The following is a 20,985-nucleotide window of genomic DNA, read 5'->3' as shown; positions in this document are numbered from 1 at the left end:
CTTGCATGGCCGGCCAAAGCCTTTTGGGGGCCCTAAGCAGTATTTGCTACAAGCCTTTTTGGGACCCCCTCCCACCACCACGGAGTCATCTGTGCTTAATGATTATTGACAAAAACTGCGGGAGGGGGGTCTTTATGCAAAGATGCATAAAGACCCCCTCCTCCAATTTGTGCAAAAGTGGGTGTAAATAGGGGAGTGGGGTGGGTATTGGGGTCCTCCCCCAGAACATTCTAAATTTGGTGTATGTGATTTCCTATATTCTGGTGCATCTTGGGGATGGCCAGCTGGAGATGGGCAATACCTTATTTCGTTCAGATTCATAGCCTGTAACCTGACTTGCAGGACCTGCACAAGCGAAAAGATATAGCACTGGGTTTAGCTGCCCCCAAACATGAGCCTACTTTAAAGGCCTAGTGGGGTCTCAAAGTTTTGACAACTGAGGGCCAATTTAGGAACCCAAAATTTGACTGAGGGCCGCCAAAGGAAAAAATAAATGGCGGGAAACGCCGCCAGCATCCCAGTGGTAAAAAAAAAAACATTGCACCATGGACCTCTGGGAGTGAGGTCAAGTGAGGTCTAAATCACGAAACTGAGGTTCTGCCTTAAAAAGTAATGTACAGTCAGATTAAAACTAACAAATGTAAAAGGATTTAATTGAAAGCTAGAGAGAGTCGACTTTTCTCTTTATATTCATTTATTTTTGTTTAAATTAATATTGATATAATAATTAAAATAAAAATAAAAAGATATTTTTTTATTTTATTTTATATAACTTACATAATTATGTATGTCATTGCGGGCCACCAGGAATGATTCCGCGGGCCGCCATTGGCCTGCGGGCCGCACTTTGAGAACCAATATTTTCGTCCATACTTGATAAGACACATTAAGGAGTCCACACAGATATTGTGACATGAGCATAATCTTGAATTTCATTCAAAAAAAGAAAAGAAAACTCAACACACGATTGGGGGTCCCCTGAGGCCTGTTTCAGGTAGCTGGTTTTGAGGCAACCCCGAGTTTGTTCGCTCCGAGTTAGTGGAAACTCTGGGTTTTCCGTTTCAGGTAGCAGGTTCAGCGCAACCGAGAGTTAGTTGCTGCGGCAACATACGCCGTGGACCTAACCTGCTCGGGAGGTGGTTAGACCTACTCTGAGTTTGTTGTCTATAAGGCTGAAGGCAGCTCTCCGACAGAAGGAAGTGTTAGAAATGGCATGTCCTTTTCTACGAGAGCCTGTGGATGTAGAGGCTGCGATCCTCAGAAGGAATCTCCGTGAGGAACGATTATTAAGAACCCGGTTGGATATACTTTCTTTTCCTGATAATTTTCTTCACGAGCGCTATCGTTTTTTAGCGCAATCTATCATTTATTTAGTCCACCTTCTCAGTCCCCATGTTAACTGTCAAACGCACCGGGGGCATGCTTTAAGTTTAAGTTTTGTTTTTTTACGCAATTAACACATGTGCAGAATGATCCGCCCCGTGCTTCCCGCCCGCTCTGTACTACATTCACTTTAACGTTGTGGCTTTCCCATGATCAGAGTAGCTGACTAACCACGGACCTATAACTGCTGCAAGTCAAGAAACTAATTTTAAGAATGCAAGGCAGAAAAGACCCTGGTACTGCTTTTAAGCTGTTCTTCTCTACATGCACATGCTCCGCATAATCGTCTGCATTGTTCACTGAAGTAAAACCCTTTGAGTAAACTGTTCAACAAAATAACTTTTCCCACCACAGCCCGTGTTCTAATAAATACAATCTACTTTTTATGAGGATTTCTTTATTTCCTGAAAGCACAAAAAAAGTCATTCATATCGGGTATGTTTTTAGAGCAGGGAACAGTATCCCAGTTTGCACCTCACTCACCTTTAACTTATGTTCCAAAATTTGGATCTCCAAAGCATCCTTTTGCATGTTTTGAATTGTTACAATTGCATGGAGGTTGGTGAGGGCATCTGGTTCAAGTAGGGCGATGACGCCATGGAAGAAGATGATTAGACAGTGAAATTATTACTTGAGCGCAGAATATTGCCCCATCCAATTTGCAACATGCTGGGTTGCGTGTACATATTTAATTATTTTGAATAACCAACCTCTTATAAAGGCACTTCTATCCTGGGGGGTGGGGGTGGGGGGATCAGAGGAGCTCTCCCCAGGGATGCCCTCAGCCACAGGACGCATACTCTGTTGTCTGAGGGCCATCTCCTCAGCCTCTGTGAGGGCTGCAGAGGTGGCCTCTGCTTTTCTTTCGATTTGCTAACATGGAGGAAAATGTTACCCTAATATTCAGTAAGCGCTATTTTGAAGACAATATATATATATATATATATATATATATATATATATATATATAGGCAGTGTTGGGGGTGGCTGGGAAATGTACTACTTACATTTACTGCTTAAATATAGGCCCATCACATGTTGAATATAGCTGTTAAATTAGGTACAGCAGGCAAAACCGCACAATTGATTTGATTTCAATTCAACATTAGTTTACCTGTTTGAACTATATTTTTGTACTTCATCTTCATTTGCTGCCAAGTCCTCTTGGGGCAACTCGGGGTTGCGTAAATTGACACACACACACACACACACACACACACACACACACACACACACACACACACACACACACACACACACACACACACACACACACACACACACACACACACACACACATACACACCATTTACATATTGAATGAGTGGAAGATATTAAACTTTCCTCTTATTTTTTTTTATTTTACTTATTTATTTTACTCACGCATTGACTTGTTCAGCTATTTCAGGCCAAGCTCTCTCTGGGTAACTGCTCGGCATACGCGTTCATTAGAATTTTCAATTCCGTGGGAGAAAGTAAGTGGATCTACGCTTTTGGTCCATGTTTGATCATGTTATCAGAGATCCATTGATGATGGCTCTTTAGAGTCAACAGGCACGCCCTCAACCCAGAGTGAACATACTCAGAGTTGATTAACCCAACGCTGATCACCTGTTCTGAAACCGAAAACACAGAGTTTCTTTTCAACCCTGAACTCTGAGTCAACCAACTCAGAGCGCAGGATTAAACTCAGAGTATGTTAAACCAGCTACCTGAAACAGGCCTCTGGTGGCCTCTGAAACAGATAAGAAGCAGATGAGCAGGGGAATGTGTGGGCATGTATCTGCTGCTGTTTGTATCGGCATGCATGTCTAGGTGTGTGTGTGTGTGTTTTTAGGTGTCTCTAGGTGTGAAGGTGTTTGGTTGTATGTGTGACTGTAAACTGTATGTTCATGGGTGTTTTAGTGTGTGTGTGTGTGTGTGTGTGTGTGTGTGTGTGTGTGTGTGTGTGTGTGTGTGTGTGTGTGTGTGTGTGTGTGTGTGTGTGTGTGTGTGTGTGTGTGTGTGAGCCCCAGGGCATGGAGGGCCGGTGTGTCAGAGCCTGTTGGTGAGGATGGTGTAGAGGAGCTAATAGAGGAGCTGACAGGGAGCCTGTTGGTGAGGATGGTATAGATGAGCTAACAGGAGAGCTAACAGGGAGCCTGTTGGTGAGGATGGTGTAGAGGAGCTTACAGGGAGCTAACAGAGGAGCTAACAGGGAGCCTGTTGGTGCAACCCGGTCTCACGAAAAGACCGGGTTATTTAATCTATTGAAACGTGTTCAGGATCACGTATTTTCAAATTTTTCGTGTTTACAAGCACAAATTCCAAACCCATGTATTTCAATTGGAAGTATTTGTCGTGTCACCAGCACGACTTCCAAACTAAGGTTCTGTGCGGGAGCGTTCTCCCTAATGTCCCTTAAGGAGCTCCGTACAGTACATTTATTGTTAAAAATTGTGAACGATATGACAGCTTTAGGCCACCCGTTTCTACTTTCACCTTTGATTCTGAGAAATTGTGACAATTCACAGATATAGGCTATTAAATGCAGGTGCGCTGCTCAGGCAAACCGCGAAAGAAAAAAGGGTAGCTGCTTAATCTGATTTTTTTAGAATTGTATGTCTTGATGTTTTGATCTAACCATAGATCTATTGTCTTGTTTTTGGCTATGTGAATGGAAGTCCGCGTCGATGCCTCGCAAGTCCAGTGTCGCGAGCGGACGTGACATCTAGAAGTCATACCGTATAATAATGGGTTATCACTATCCTCGGGCCGGGCCTTTGATCGAGCGTTTTTACTTTTATTTTATCATTATCATAAATTAGCCTAATCTGAGGAGAAATCTATGCCATAAACAGAAATATTATGGGTCTTTATTACACGGGTCTTCTCAATGCCGTGGAACGCTCCGTTCACTTGCATGGGTCCGGGGATATCTCGGGATTGGTTTCTTTATTAATCGAATGGGAAATGCAATAGGCCTATTTTAGGACCGAATCACCGTTGAACTTTTTTCTAATAACATTTCTAGCGAGAAATATACTTTTTACTTGCATAATCTTTAGTCAGTGATTACGTATGATCTTTAATTTTATAGTTATTAGGAAGATTTTATCGGCTCGCTCGCATGTTTCAATGACGTCAGGTTGCTAAGGACGCTGCTTTCGCTAAACTAGCACACACACACACACACACACACACACACACACACACACACACACACACACACACATTGCATTTCGCTGCAGATATTCCCTCAATTATTATTACTTTCAAAACGTTGGCCAAGGTTGAATATCCTTTTTATTTGGGCTGCTTCTAGGACATTTTGGGTGGATTTTGAACGGTATGTGGGCGGGACGTTTTTTGCAGGACCTGGCAACCCTGCGCTGTTGCCCGGGGTGCTGAAATGCTCCGGAACAGATCTGGATCCACTATGGCCAAAAGACTTGTATGCCCCCCCCCCCCTTAAATCAATTCTATGGCAGAATAAAGAATAAATTCATGCATTATCATTCAACTTGAACATGTGTTCTTACAGTATAGCGTGGTGGAGGGCTGACGTATGTTTCCCAACCCGGAAGTGAGCGTCGCCCTGCTTTCCCTTGACAAAAAGCCAACGGGTTTTTCCATTGGATTTTGGATTATTGCAGAAAAATTAGCATATTTGAAGCACCTCCTCAAAAACTGAAAATAAATAAATAAATAAAAAATATCTGTGCTCCAAAGAACGAAATGTAAACCAATGCATTCTGAATAATAATAATAATAATACATTTAATTTAGAGGCACCTTTCAAGACACCCAAGGTCACTTTACAGAGCATATAGTCATCATTCAAAACTATGTAAAACAGACTAGGAATAAAAGAAAAACAGAGGTTAAACATGAAGAATAATAATAATTAATAACACTCAAAGACGCCTACAGTGAAGGGGGGACCTAACTAACCACCACCAATGAGTAGCACCCACTTGGGTGATGAATGGCAGTGTTTCTCCGATTTTTCCATGCTACACAGAACGAAATGTAAACCATGCAAATAAAGACTTCATGTTCATAATCATTTAAATATCATTAATCTCCTGAGTGTGTCGAGTGGTATTCTATTTTTTTCAACGGGGCTGCATCCAGTCACTTGACCGCCCCCTCTAATCCTTACATGGTTCTAAAAACCACGCGGCAAAGGAGCTGCCGTCCATTGTGTTGTTTTTGTCGTAAACTAGGGTCAGATGGTTAAAAAATAGACAGATATTCCAAGGTATCCTTAAAAGGCAGCTTGGATGTTTTTATTTTGTGCAGTTTAGACTTCTTCTGTAACCTATTTTTGAAAGCAAAACACCAAGCTCATTGATTTAACGAGGCAGGGTTATTTGAAACAATTTATTGAATAAATATTTATGAGAGGTCATTCCTTCTCCTGAGTTTGCTTCCTATTTATGTCTAGTGTACACCCCTACTGTCAGCAAGCATCACCCCCCCCCCCCCCCCCCCCCCCTCCCCATATGGATTTGGAGAATTGCTGCCACGTCCCGGTGGTGGAGGTATCATATATATGAAAGAGGGCATTCAATTATACTACAATGATCAATTAGGAGGCCGAAGCCCTAAAGGAAGTGATGCAATAGGTGACTGAGTCGACAACATTTAAGTAAGCCTTGGGGTCTCTTATATATCAAAGGGGGTCTCAAAGGACGCATATACGCTTCAACCTGTGGCTTACAGGAAATGACTCAGCAAGTGCTCCATCTTGTTGCACCCACCCAGCGGCTCGCTTGCAAGATTTAGGCCTGAAGTTCTTCCCAGACCTACACCGTAGCCATCCAACCTGCATATCGGAGAATCAGGCCTCTCTGTAATAATGACAAAAAGTTATGAGAGGAATACACATAAACTTTTGTTGTCTCATAAGCGGCGTGGTGTCGGCTGCTTTTGACCTTTTGACCCCAGACTTCTGAGGGAATAGCTGAATCAATTCATTAGTCAATCAGAAGTATGTAAATATCTTCCCGGTGTCGTAAGAGGGCGAACAAGGTGTCCTTCAACATCTACGCTTCCAGGCGATTGCAATGGTGCCACACATGAGCATATTCGAACATGTTTAATGGTAGTAATTAGCTGTCGAAATTGGAGGCCTTAATCAATAATGAGCAGCTATTGATTTACTTTCCGATAGAAATTTGTGACAAATGACATATTATTTAGCATCTACACGTTGAGCTGAGTCCAATGACACCAAGCATGACACTCTAGCAAATGTATTTTACATGGTACATATGGTCTAGGACATGATCTCGGTGTGGCAAGAGGGCAAGCTTGATCTCATTGGACTCAGCTTAACGTGTAGATGCTAAATAACATGTAATTTGTCAAGAATCTCCATCGGGAAGCAAATCTATAGCTGGTCATTATTGATAAAGGCCCCCAAAATCGATAGCTAATTACTACCCCGAAACATATTCAAATATGATCATTCTAATGGATTGATTCATATTTTAAGGTTCGCGGAGTGAGACTTTAGGCGGCTGCAGCAGAAGTGTTGAGACGAAAGATGATATCAAGACATTTATAGAATATTCCGATTCACATTATGATTCTTCGTCATAACTATCCGACCAAACATCCTTCACATTCACTGAGCGAAGATTATGAAAGTCCAGGCCCCCCTCCACCTCGTTGCACCTGCACCCAGCGGCTCGCTTGTATGATTTTGGCCTGAAGTTCTTCCCAGACCTACACCCTAGCCATCCAACATGCATATCTTAGAATCAGGCCTCTCTTTAATAGTGACAAAAAGTTATGAGAGAAATACACATGAACTTTTTGTTACCTCATAAGCGGCGTGGTGCCGGCTCCTTTTGACCTTTTGACCCCAGACTTCAAAAACGTGGCCACAGGCCAGCTGTGTCTACACACCTTAAGCCACAAATGTACACATCCATCCCACAAAAAATGGGGACTAGAAACTAACCTCTGTCTTATGTACATTTACTTACTGAGAGAGCTAGGGATACTGAAATGTTTACACACATTTCCCGGGGCCCAGAGAATGACATATCCGAGATTTGGAATTGTAGCCCTTAGAGAAAAAAAGTTTGCAACAGTCTCACACATGATCATATTTGAATATGTTTCGGGGTAGTAATTAGCTGTCGATTTTGGGGGCCTTTATCAATAATGACCAGCTATAGATTTGCTTCCCGATGGAGATTCTTGACAAATTACATGTTATTTAGCATCTACACGTTAAGCTGAGTCCAATGAGATCAAGCTTGCCCTCTTGCCACACCGAGATCATGTCCTAGACCATATGTACCATGTAAAATACATTTGCTAGAGTGTCATGCTTGGTGTCATTGGACTCAGCTCAACGTGTAGATGCTAAATAATATGTAATTTGTCACAAATTTCTATCGGAAAGTAAATCAATAGCTGCTCATTATTGATTAAGGCCTCCAATTTCGACAGCTAATTGCTACCATTAAACATATTCGAATATGCTCATGTGTAGCACCATTGCAATCGCCTGGAAGCGTAGATGTTGAAGGACACCTTGTTCGCCCTCTTACGACACCGGGAAGATATTTACATACTTCTGATTGACTAATGAATTGATTCAGCTATTCCCTCAGAAGTCTGGGGTCAAAAGGTCAAAAGCAGCCGACACCACGCCGCTTATGAGACAACAAAAGTTTATGTGTATTCCTCTCATAACTTTTTGTCATTATTACAGAGAGGCCTGATTCTCCGATATGCAGGTTGGATGGCTACGGTGTAGGTCTGGGAAGAACTTCAGGCCTAAATCTTGCAAGCGAGCCGCTGGGTGGGTGCAACAAGATGGAGCACTTGCTGAGTCATTTCCTGTAAGCCACAGGTTGAAGCGTATATGTGTCCTTTGAGACCCCCTTTGATATATAAGACCCCAAGGCTTACTTAAATGTTGTCGACTCAGTCACCTATTGCATCACTTCCTTTAGGGCTTCGGCCTCCTAATTGATCATTGTAGTATAATTGAATGCCCTCTTTCATATATATGATACCTCCACCACCGGGACGTGGCAGCAATTCTCCAAATCCATATGGGGAGGGGGGGGGGGGGGGGGGGGGGTGATGCTTGCTGACAGTAGGGGTGTACACTAGACATAAATAGGAAGCAAACTCAGGAGAAGGAATGACCTCTCATAAATATTTATTCAATAAATTGTTTCAAATAACCCTGCCTCGTTAAATCAATGAGCTTGGTGTTTTGCTTTCAAAAATAGGTTACAGAAGAGGTCTAAACTGCACAAAATAAAAACATCCAAGCTGCCTTTTAAGGATACCTTGGAATATCTGTCTATTTTTTAACCATCTGACCCTAGTTTACGACAAAAAAAAACACAATGGACGGCAGCTCCTTTGCCGCGTGGTTTTTAGAACCATGTAAGGATTAGAGGGGGCGGTCAAGTGACTGGATGCAGCCCCGTTGAAAAAAATAGAATACCACTCGACACACTCAGGAGATTAATGATATTTAAATGATTATGAACATGAAGTCTTTATTTGCATGGTTTACATTTCGTTCTGTGTAGCATGGAAAAATCGGAGAAACACTGCCATTCATCACCCAAGTGGGTGCTACTCATTGGTGGTGGTTAGTGAGGTCCCCCCTTCACTGTAGGCGTCTTTGAGTGTTATTAATTATTATTATTCTTCATGTTTAACCTCTGTTTTTCTTTTATTCCTAGTCTGTTTTACATAGTTTTGAATGATGACTATATTCTCTGTAAAGTGACCTTGGGTGTCTTGAAAGGTGCCTCTAAATTAAATGTATTATTATTATTATTATTATTCAGAATGCATTGGTTTACATTTCGTTCTTTGGAGCACAGATATTTTTTATTTATTTATTTATTTTCAGTTTTTGAGGAGGTGCTTCAAAGATGCTAATTTTTCTGCAATAATCCAAAATCCAATGGAAAAACCCGTTGGCTTTTTGTCAAGGGAAACCAGGGCGACGCTCACTTCCGGGTTGGGCAACATACGTCAGCCCTCCACCACGCTATACTGTAAAAACACATGTTCAAGTTGAATGATAATGCATGAATTTATTCTTTATTCTGCCATAGAATTTATTTAAGGGGGGGGGGGGGGGCGGCATACAAGTCTTTTGGCCATAGTGGATCCAGATCTGTTCCGGAGCATTTCAGCACCCCGGGCAACAGCGCAGGGTTGCCAGGTCCTGCAAAAAACGTCCCGCCCACATACCGTTCAAAATCCACCCAAAATGTCCTAGAAGCAGCCCAAATAAAAAGGATATTCAACCTTGGCCAACGTTTTGAAAGTAATAATAATTGAGGGAATATCTGCAGCGAAATGCATTGTGTGTGTGTGTGTGTGTGTGTGTGTGTGTGTGTGTGTGTGTGTGTGTGTGTGTGTGTGTGTGTGTGTGTGTGTGTGTGTGTGTGTGTGTGTGTGTGTGCTCGTTTAGCGAAAGCAGCGTCCTTAGCAACCTGACGTCATTGAAACATGCGAGCGAGCCGATAAAATCTTCCTAATAACTATAAAACTAAAGATCATACGTAATCACTGACTAAAGATTATGCAAGTAAAAAGTATATTTATCGCTAGAAATGTTATTAGAAACAAGTTCAACTGTGATTCGGTCCTAAAATAGGCCTATTGCATTTCCCATTCGATTAATAAAGAAACCAATCCCGAGATATCCCCGGACCCATGCAAGTGAACGGAGCGTTCCACGGCATTGAGAAGACCCGTGTAATAAAGACCCATGATATTTCTGTTTATGGCATAGATTTCTCCTCAGATTAGGCTAATTTATGATAATGATAAAATAAAAGTAAAAACGCTCGATCAAAGGCCCGGCCCGAGGATAGTGATAACCCATTATTATACGGTATGACTTCTTGATGTCACGTCCGCTCGCGACACTGGACTTGCGAGGCATCGACGCAGACTTCCATTCACATAGCCAAAAACAAGACAATAGATCTATGGTTAGATCAAAACATCAAGACATACAATTCTAAAAAGATCAGATTAAGCAGCTACCCTTTTTTCTTTCGCAGTTTGCCTGAGCAGCGCACCTGCATTTAATAGCCTATATCCGTGAATTGTCACAATTTCTCAGAATCAGGTGAAAGTAGAAACGGGTGGCCTAAAGCTGTCATATCGTTCACAATTTTTTAACAATAAATGTACTGTACGGAGCTCCTTAAGGGACATTAGGGAGAACGCTCCCGCACAGAACCTTAGTTTGGAAGTCGTGCTGGTGACACGACAAATACTTCCAATTGAAATACATGGGTTTGGAATTTGTGCTTGTAAACACGAAAAATTTGAAAATACGTGATCCTGAACACGTTTCAATAGATTAAATAACGTGACAGTGTCACGTCTTTTCGTGAGACCGGGTTGGTTGGTGAGGATGGTGTAGAGGAACTAACAGGGAGCTAACAGAGGAGCTAACAGAGAGCCCGTTGGTGAGGATTTGGTAGAGGAGCTAACAGAGGAGCTAACAGGGAGCCTGTTGGTGAGGATGGGGTAGAGTTGGTGAGGATACATTGACAAACACAAACCCATGCACATGCACACACACACACACACACACACACACACACACACACACACACACACACACACACACACACACACACACACACACACACACACACACAGTGATCAACACAAACACAATCCCCCACCCTGACAAACAAACACACACACACACATCCATTAAATATACAAATCCATTAAACCACACACACACATCCGTTAAGCACACACACGTCCATTAAACACCTACACACACATGACAAACACACACTCAGCATCAGAGGACAGTGTTGGTGGTTCAGCGCAGGGAACCAGAGATCATACAGACCTGCTGCTGCTCTCTCCTGATGAAGAAGCACTCACACACACTCGCACTCACACACACAAACACACACACACATACATACACACACACAAACACACATATACGCACACACACAGACACACGCACACGCACAATATACACACAGGCACGCATACACATGCATACACATACATGCACACACACACATACACACCGCACCATGAACACAATGCTTTAGGGAGGCACCCTTTATTTCCTAAGTACCAACCAAAATAAAACACACATTGAAAATACTATTTGCAATTACAAGAAACGCACTAGTGTGTAAATTACCCAGCGTCATTCAGTCAGGCAGATTATTCATGTGATCATATCCATGAGGACGGCAGTGGGGTGGTGGGATCAGAGCCACATCCTCTCCTCACGTCTCTGATGTTGATCTACATGCACCTCTCCACCATAGAGAGCGCCACCGACCGCCGTCACGTGACCATCAGGCGTTGCCCTTGGTAACATGCAGACTTGCTGCTTTCTGACATGTCACTGATTGTAATCAACAGAGTACTCGTATAATCGGACTCAGGTATAGCAGCTTGAGCCCTTAACTAGCCCTGAAGTAGCTTGAGCCCTGATGCATTTAACGACCTCCCCGATCCTACCAGTGGTCTAGAACCGTCTCACAGCCAGATACCTTGACTCCTGCTAGCTATAACCTAGCATGAAAGTTTCATTTGACGGTTGTACAACAGCACAGTTTCTCAGTCCGTAACAGAGAGACTAAAACAGGAATTACCTAATGAATCAAAGAGTGAGCCAACAAAATGGCTTCCCTGAATGGGATACGATGTGCTTTCCTAGCCCTGAAGCTAGGCTACTAGCTACAAGGGTTATCAATGGATAACTACTAGAAGAGTAGTTATCCAGCAGCCTTACTAGTAGTTACGCTACTAGTAGTTAATCATTCAGCTTTCAGGGTCAGGCCTAGTGCTAGTTATCCATTCAGCTTCCAGGGCCAGGCCTAGTGGTAGTTATCTGTTTACAGCGGCCGTGTGGACCGGGGGACTCTGGGTGAAATGTGATGCGCAGCAGGCTTCGATCAGCTAGCCTCTCTATCTGCTAGTGTCAACAAACTCCCTATCAGCAGAGATTCACCCTCACACACATTCCTATCAGCACAGAAATTCACCCTCCATTCCCCAACTCACAGTCATTACAGCTGAAGTTTAGGAGGCCGTGAGAAGCATCCCACCCTAGTGGAGGAGAGCTAGGGGTTGGGGCCTTAGACCAGCGCAGTCGGCTGAAGGAGGTGTTAGCGGGTCGTACTGTGTTCCAGCAGCACAGAGACAGTTTCCTGTTCCTTAAAGAGAACTCATACACTGATTAAAGCTTGCAGAGGACAATCTACCAAGGGTTGAAACATTCTGAGCTAACCACTGCTGACCAGGTGTTCACCAGTCGCTCTAGATGCCCACCTCCGGCTACAAGATGGTTAAGTGGGTCTGCCTGCAGGCAGACCCACTTAACCATCATGTCGTCATACAGTCTGCAGACTGTAGAGATGAATCTAACGTCTGACCTGTGTGACTCTGTGACGGCTAACTGCTGCTAACTGGTGTTAGCTACAGTGCTAACAGCAGTCATAGCGCTGTAGAGAGAGCCTCGGACAGGGGGATATCTTTCAGGAAGAAACCAATCCGCTTAGTAAGTGATCTGACGCGGGTCGTGACCTTGGCCAGCAGGCTACACATGTCTGTGTATGACTTCAGGAAACAACAAGGCCTTAAGCCTCATCCCAGCCCCAGGGGTCAGGAGGTCACTGTGGCTCCAGAAAATCAGAGCTCCAGCTCTGCTCTGAGAAGACTGAGGAGCGGGTCTTGTCAGAGCAGGACTTATTCAGAGTAGTCCTGACCCCTAACGACCACACCAGGGGAGAGTAGTCCTGACCCCTAACGACCACACCAGGGGAGAGTAGTCCTGATCCCGAACGACCACACCAGGGGAGAGTAGTCCTGACCCCTAACGACCACACCAGGGGAGAGTAGTCCTGACCCCTAACGACCACACCAGGGGAGAGTAGTCCTGACCCCTAATGACCACACCAGGGGAGAGTAGACCTGACCCCTAACAACCACACCAGGGGAGAGTAGTCCTGACCCCTAATGACCTGTCCCCTTAACAAGGTGAGAGTAGACCTGTCCCTTAACAAGAGGTGAGAGTAACCCTGTCCCCTTAACAAGAGGTAAGAGTAGACCTGTCCCCTTAAGAGGTGAGTATAATTGTCCCCTTAACAAGAGGTGAGAGGAGACCTGACTCCTTAACAAGAGGGGAGAGTAGACCTGTCCCCTTAAGGGGAGGTGAGAGTAGACCTGTGCCCTTAACAAGAGGTGAGAGTAGACCTGCCCCCTTAACAAGAGGTGAGAGGAGACCTGACTCCTTAACAAGAGGGGAAAGTATACCTGTCCCCTTAAGAGGTGAAAGTAGACCTGGCCCTTAAAAAGAGGTGAGATTGGACCAGTCCCTTAACAAGAGGTGAGAGAAGACCTGTCCCCTAAAGGGGAGGTGAGAGTAGACTTGTCCCCTAAACAAGAGGTGGGAGTAGTCCTGACCCCTTAAGAGGTTAGAGTAGGCCTGTCCCCTTAACAAGAGGTGAGAGTAGACCTGTCCCCTTAACAAGCGGTGCGAGGGGACCTGACCCCTTAAGAGGGGAGAGTAGAATTGTCCCCTTAACAAGATGGGAGAGTAGACCTGTCCCCTTAAGGGGAGGTGAGAGCAGGCCTGTGCCCTTAACAAGAGGTGAGAGTAGACCTGTCCCCTTAACAAGAGGTGAGAGGAGACCTGACTCCTTAACAAGAGGGGAGAGTATACCTGTCCCCTTAAGAGGTGGAAGTAGACCTGGCCCTTAACAAGAGGTGAGATTGAACCTGTCCCCTTAACAAGAGGTGAGAGTAGACCTGTCCCTTAACAAGAGGTGAGAGAAGACCATCCCCTTACGGGGAGGTGATAGTAGACCTGTCCCCTAAACAAGAGGTGGGAGTATTCCTGACCCATTAAGAGGTTAGAGGAGGCCTGTCCCCTTAACAAGAGGTGAGAGCAAACCTGTCCCCTTAACAAGCAGTGAGAGGAGACCTGACCCCTTAAGAGGTGAGAGAACATCTGTCCCCTTAACAAGAGGGGAGAGTTGACCTGTCCCCTTCAGAGAAGAGAGTAGACCTAGTCCCCTTAACAAGAGGTGAGAGTAGACCTGTCCCCTTAAGAGGTGAGAGTAGACTTACCCCTTAAGGGGAGGTGAGAGCAGACCTGTCCCTTAACAAGGTGAGAGTAGACTTGTCCACTTAACAAGAGGTGAGAGTAGACCTGTCCCCTTAACAAGAGGTGAAAGGAGACCTGACCCCTTAAGAGGTGAGAGCAGACCTGTCCCCTTAACAAGAGGTGAGAGTAGACCTTTCCCCTTAACAAGAGGTGAGAGTAGTCCTGTCCCCTTAACAAGAGGCGAGAGTCAAACAGTCCCCTTAAGAGATGAGAGTATACCTGTCCCCTTAAGAGGTGAGAGTAGACCTGTCCCCTTACCAAGGGTGAGAGTAGACATGTCTCCTTAACAAGATGAGAGTAGCCCTGTCCCCTTAACAAGAGGTGAGAGTAGGCCTGTCTCCTCGACAAGAGGTGAGAGTAGACCTGTGCCCTTAACAAGGTGAGAGTAGACCTGACCCCTTAAGAGTTGAGAGTAGATCTGTACCCTTAACAAGGTGAGAGTAGACCTGTCCCCTTAAGAGTTGAGAGTAGACCTGTCCCTTAAGAAGGTGAGAGTAGACTTGCCCCTTAAGGGGAGGTGAGAGCAGACCTGACCCTTAAAAACAGTTGTGAGTAGACCAGTCCTTTAACAAGGTGAGAGTAGACTTGTCCCCTTAAGAGGTTAGGGTAGCCCTTTCCCCTTAACAAGAGGTGAGAGTAGACCTGTCCCCTTAACAAGAGGTGAGAGTAGACCTGTCCCCTTAAGAGATGAGAGTAGACCTGTCCCCTTACCAAGGGTGAGAGTAGACATGTCTCCTTAACAAGAGGTGAGATTGAACCTGTCCCCTTAACAAGAGGTGAGAGTAGACCTGACCCTTAACAAGAGGTGAGAGAAGACCATCACCTTAAGGGGAGGTGATAGTAGACCTGTCCCCTAAACAAGAGGTGGGAGTATTCCTGACCCATTAAGAGGTTAGAGTAGGCCTGTCCCCTTAACAAGAGGTGAGAGTAAACCTGTCCCCTTAACAAGCAGTGAGAGGAGACTTGACCCCTTAAGAGGTGAGAGAAGACATGTCCCCTTAACAAGAGGGGAGAGTAGACCTGTCCCCTTAAGAGAAGAGAGTAGATCTAGTCCCCTTAACAAGAAGTGAGAGTAGACCTGTCCCCTTAAGAGGTGAGAGTAGACTTACCCCTTAAGGGGAGGTGAGAGCAGACCTGTCCCTTAACAAGGTGAGAGTAGACTTGTCCCCTTAAGAGGTTAGAGTAGACCTGTCCACTTAACAAGAGGTGAGAGTAGACCTGTCCCCTTAACAAGAGGTTAAAGGAGACCTGACCCCTTAAGAGGTGAGAGTAGGCCTGTCCCCTTAACAGGAGGTGAGAGTAGACCTTTCCCCTTAACAAGAGGTGAGAGTAGTCCTGTCCCCTTAACAAGAGGCGAGAGTCAAACAGTCCCCTTAAGAGATGAGAGTAGACCTGTCCCCTTAATAGGTGAGAGTAGACCTGTCCCCTTACCAAGGGTGAGAGTAGACATGTCTCCTTAACAAGATGAGAGTAGCCCTGTCCCCTTAACAAGAGGTGAGAGTAGGCCTGTCCCCTCGACAAGAGGTGAGAGTAGACCTGTGCCCTTAACAAGGTGAGAGTAGACCTGACCCCTTAAGAGTTGAGGGTAGACCTGTGCCCTTAACAAGGTGAGAGTAGACCTGTCCCCTTAAGAGTTTAGAGTAGACCTGTCCCTTAAGAAGGTGAGAGTAGACTTGCCCCTTAAGGGGAGGTGAGAGTAGACCTGTCCCTTAAAAAGAGGTGTGAGTAGACCAGTCCTTTAACAAGGTGAGAGTAGACTTGTCCCCTTAAGAGGTTAGGGTAGCCCTTTCCCCTTAACAAGAGGTGAGAGTAGACCTGTCCTCTTAATGAGAGGTGAGACGAGTCCTGACCCCTTAAGAGGTGAGAGTAGACCTGTCCCCTTAACAAGAGGTGAGAGTAGACCTGTCCCCTTAAGAGGTGAGAGTAGACCTGTCCCCTTACCAAGGGTGAGAGTAGACATGTCTCCTTAACAAGGTGAGACGAGACCTGACCCCTTAAGAGGTGAGAGTAGACCTGTCCCCTTAACAAGAGGTGAGAGTAGACCTGTCCCCTTAAGAGGTGAGAGTAGACCTGTCCCCTTACCAAGGGTGAGAGTAGACATGTCTCCTTAACAAGGTGAGAGTAGTCCTGTCCCCTTAACAAGAGGTGAGAGTAGGCCGGTCACCTCGACAAGAGTTGAGAGTAGACCTGTGCCCTTAACAAGGTGAGAGTAGACCTGTCCCCTTAAGAGTTGAGAGTAGACCTGTCCCCTTAACAAGAGGTGAGAGTAGACCAGTCCCCTTAACAAGAGGTGAGAGTAGACCTGTCCCCTTAACAAGAGACGAGAGTAGACCTGACCCCTTAACAAGAGGTGAGAGCACTGGTGTAGTCCAGGGTACACGTATAGGAGCTGTGAACATTTAAATAAATGTTCAAAAGATTACTGAAACACCATGTTTGCCTCATCTATATTTTACTTTCATGCAGGCTGCCTATGTCACCAGTAATACCTACAAACTTCTCCTGATCAAGTCATGTTAATTGTATAATAGTGGCCCACTCTGGCGCATGCTGTGTTGCAAATCAGCTGTTCAAAGACACAGTTTACAAAATAAATTACTGACTTGCCAAGTGAGAAGAATTGTCATTCCAGGAATAAGGAATAGTTCACTCAAAATGCATAGTTGTCTCTGACTAGTCTGTGGGCCAGTATTGGTTTAGTTTCATAATCCTTCCTCCCTGAGATCAAGCAGCAGAAATTATGTGACAATGAACAAATACTACTGAAGGATTTTTGGGTAAACTAAGTAGAGTAGTCTCACATGTCACTGTTTTTAAAACAGGGCGTTTTTCTGGGCTGCGTTAAAAAAGGGCAAACATTTAGAGTATACCCACTTCTCCAGGGACCACTAAACCACTGGGTGAGAGTAATCCTGTCCCCTTAACAAGAGGTGAGAGTAGAGCACTACGTAATGAGAAAACAAGTGCAATTATTTCAAGCTTTTAATACAAACTTAATAAACCATCAGTCCTTCTTAACATGTAAGACACTGACTCCAAATACTTTGTTATACCGTTTCTTATTATCAAGTATTGCACAATTTAGGTACAAAATTAATCTAGGATTACATTTTGTCCATAATATAGCAAAAATCTTTTCAACTTTTAACAGAAAATACAACTCTTATGTTTTTTCAAAAAAGCAAACATTCTTAAATCCCACCGCTGGAATAGTCGTCATTCGTTTGAGACTCAGTGTGTCCTATTTTCTTTTTTCTTTTTTAAGATGGATTCATTTTACAATTTCAATAAAAAAGAAATAACACAGGTTGCTGCAGCCATCACAGATCACTGGAGTAGTAAAAAGATAGAAATGTAATACCATGTCGTAGAAACAATAGATACTCTGATATTTTACAAACTCTGTACTAAATTAAATTATACAATCAGAAAAAAGACTGCGAATTCCATTTACTCGTGCCAAAGTTGAACGTTGGCGATGTCCAGTTATACTTCAAATACTGAAAGAGGCCATGAACTGGGAAGTTGTTTTCTTCCTTATATATTTATATGTAGCATAAAATTGTCATGTAAAAAAAACCATTTTGTGCTAGGTTGGCAAATGAAATGACAATGATTCGTTCTAAAGTGACCAAGCATCTCGTCCTACAAGCCTGGGGGGGTCCAGATGGGCAACCCCCCCCCCCCCCCCCCCTGAGGGGTCCCTCCCCTCCGGGGGTTGGGGGGTCTCCTCGCCTCATGTTGCTACGGCGACCGCGCCCCCCGGCCCCATGGTCCTAGTGTTGGCCGTGACATCCTGTTTGTTTCTGGGTTTCTGTTCCAGGTTTATGTGCATTTTGATTCCCACTAGGACCCCCTCCTCCCTCTGGGGGCGAGGGTGTAGTAGAGGAGTAGAGTAGTAGTACTAGAGGAGCAGCAGCAGAGCAGTAGTTCTACCAGTACTCTAGTACTCAGAGCAGTAGTTTTACTAGTACTCTGGTACTACAGAGTAGTACTACTGAGTAGTAGGTCTACCAGTACTCTGGTACCATAGAGCAGTAGTTCTACCAGTACTCTGGTACGATAGAGTAGTAGTTCTACCAGTACTCTGGTACTACAGAGCAGTAGATCTACTAGTACTCTGGTACCACGGAGCAGTAGTTCTACTAGTACTCTGGTACTACAGAACAGTAGTTCTACCAGTACGCTGGTACCGGTGAATAGTCCCCGACTAGTTGGCCATGACGGGCTGGTACTGCTGGTGTGAGTACTGCTGGTGTGAGTACTGCAGGGCCCCCAGGCCGAGGCCGTCCATCAGGGCTGCGTCTCCCAGCCCCCCGTACGCCGCCAGCATATCGAGGGCGTGGCCGTAGCCCAGCGGGCCCAGGCCCAGGGACTCCTCCCCGGGGAACAGGGGCCCCCCGGGCCTCCCCGGGCCCTGCAGGCTGGGGAACACAAACTCCTTGGCGTTGGGGGAGAGGGCGGAGGGCTTGAGGGGGGGCGGGCCGTACAGCGATAGCATGGAGGGGTGCTTCAGGCCGCTGGGCGAGCTGCGGGCTGTTTGCTTCCCCGCGTTGCCGCTGCTGTTGTTGTTGTTGTTTCCCATGTTGTTGTTGCTGTGGTTGCCGCCGGGGTTGTTGTTGTTGTTCCCGCGGCCGCTGCTCTTCATCTTTGTGGAGCCGAACTTGGTGGCCGCGAAGGTGGCGGTGGTGAAGGTGAGCGGCTTGGCGGAGCGCGGCAGGAAGGAGGGGCTGCCCGCCTCCGAGTGGCCGAAGGGCGGCGAGGGGGAGCTGGAGGCCGGGGAGCCGCCGCCCCCCACACCAACCACCCCATCCCCACCCGGGGGCTCGCTGATGGGCAGGAACACCTGCGCCTCGGGGTTGAAGCTATTCCTGATCTCCTTGTCCAGGTCCGCTCCCGCGGCCCCGCCCCCGCCCCCTTCCGGCCCTCTGTCGTCCACGTACAGCACCTTTACGGGGCCCTTGTCTCCGATCTGGTAGGACACCTCGTAGGGGTCGATCCACACGCTGAGGTCCTGGGGCAGGTTGTGCCGGACGTCGGCCAGGTCCAGGCCGCTCTGCCGCGCGGCCTGCTCCACCACAGGGTCCACCTTCACCCCAACCTGCAGGCAGCGGTACCCCGAGCCCTTAGAGGGCCGGTCGGGGTACCAGTGGCCCTTGAACTTGGCCTCCAGCTGGCGCTGCAGCTCCTCTCCGAAGGTGTTGACGCGGCGCCGCGGCAGCTTGTTGTACAGGTAGGAGATGAGGAAGTTCAGAGCCACCTGGATCTCCAGCTGCATCGCTGAGGGGGGGGAGGATGCTGGGGGCCGGGGGTCTAGAGGCCAGGGGGTCTGGGGGTCTATTGGCCTCAGGATCTAGGGATCTGGGGGTCTTGTGGTATGGGGGTCAGGGTTTCTGGGGTTCTGGGGTCAGGGCGGTCTGCTAGGTTTATCCGTGGTGGAGGGTTCGTGATAAGGACTCCAGCTCAGGAGATCCACTGGTTTGGATCTGGTAGAGCCGGTGGAAACCGGTAAGAACTTAGAAAAAAAGTGCTGTTTGTAGAAGTAGTGTCCTTCCACAGAAGTAGGTCACGTCTCCTAGGAGAAAGGAGAGAGGGAAGGATTAGCATTCATGACACATAACGATTCAGATTGGTTTATCATCATCATCGTCAACTTGGATTTTAAATAACACCGATGCTGTATTGTTTATTTTATATTAACACGTAACGCAGCCGATGACACGTGACGTGCGCAGTGGTCCCATTACCGATCCGACGCGTTCCTCCTCGTTGGGTCAGTTTTACACACAGACGATAACGCTCTACGCTCACTGGGCTCTCCGACCGCATATCCATGAGGCTCAGTAGGTCTGACCGGTTGTCTAAAGGGCGACCATACCAAGAACTAAGCTGAATCAAGATCAGACGGATCGACAGTCAGCGAAAAAGCAAGAGAGGGAGAGACAGGCTGAGGGTGCTACGACAGGGTGGGGGTGCTCCGACGGGAATACACCTCAGTAACTAACAGTCTCCTATTAGGTTAACATAAGCACACACACACACACACGCACACACACGCACACACACGCACACAAACGCACACACGGCCTGACGCAGCAGATGTAGGCTACTCCAGTGAGCCGACATTAACGCTGTAGACCTGATACTTACTTTAGTTTGTATAAAAGTAGATCCTCAGTAGTTCAGTAGTGCAAAAAGACAAGAGTGACGTAAAAAGACTTGCTTCTGAGATGACCTAATAATATAAAAGTATTCCAGGGTTTAAGGTAGACGTTCTCCAGGGTCCGAAGGTATATCTTCTTCAGATGTTCTCCAGGTTTATGTTCTATATATGTTCTTGAGTATGAAGGTAGATGTACTTCAAATGTTCTCCAGATGTTCTTTAGATGTTCTCCAGGTAGATGTTCTCCAGGTAGATATTCTCCTCCTTAGGAGCCGCGGCATCTCCGCTC

General features: G+C 45.9%; 1 protein-coding gene across 1 annotated transcript; it reads right to left on the bottom strand.

Moving 5' to 3' along the window:
• Positions 1–17,500: 17,500 nt before the first annotated feature.
• Positions 17,501–20,746, bottom strand: tob1a (transducer of ERBB2, 1a). Its single transcript, XM_060043502.1, has 2 exons — positions 20,684–20,746; positions 17,501–20,108 (listed from the first exon to the last, which is right to left on the bottom strand). Exon 2 carries the CDS (start codon positions 19,809–19,811, stop codon positions 18,744–18,746), a length of 1,068 nt encoding a protein of 355 aa, XP_059899485.1. The 5' UTR covers positions 19,812–20,108; positions 20,684–20,746; the 3' UTR covers positions 17,501–18,743.
• Between the last annotated feature and the right edge of the window lie 239 nt (positions 20,747–20,985).

Source organism: Gadus macrocephalus, chromosome 2, assembly GCF_031168955.1.
Source record: "Gadus macrocephalus chromosome 2, ASM3116895v1".
NCBI classification, from domain to species: Eukaryota; Metazoa; Chordata; class Actinopteri; order Gadiformes; family Gadidae; genus Gadus; species Gadus macrocephalus.
This window is presented reverse-complemented; position numbering and strand designations above follow the sequence as displayed.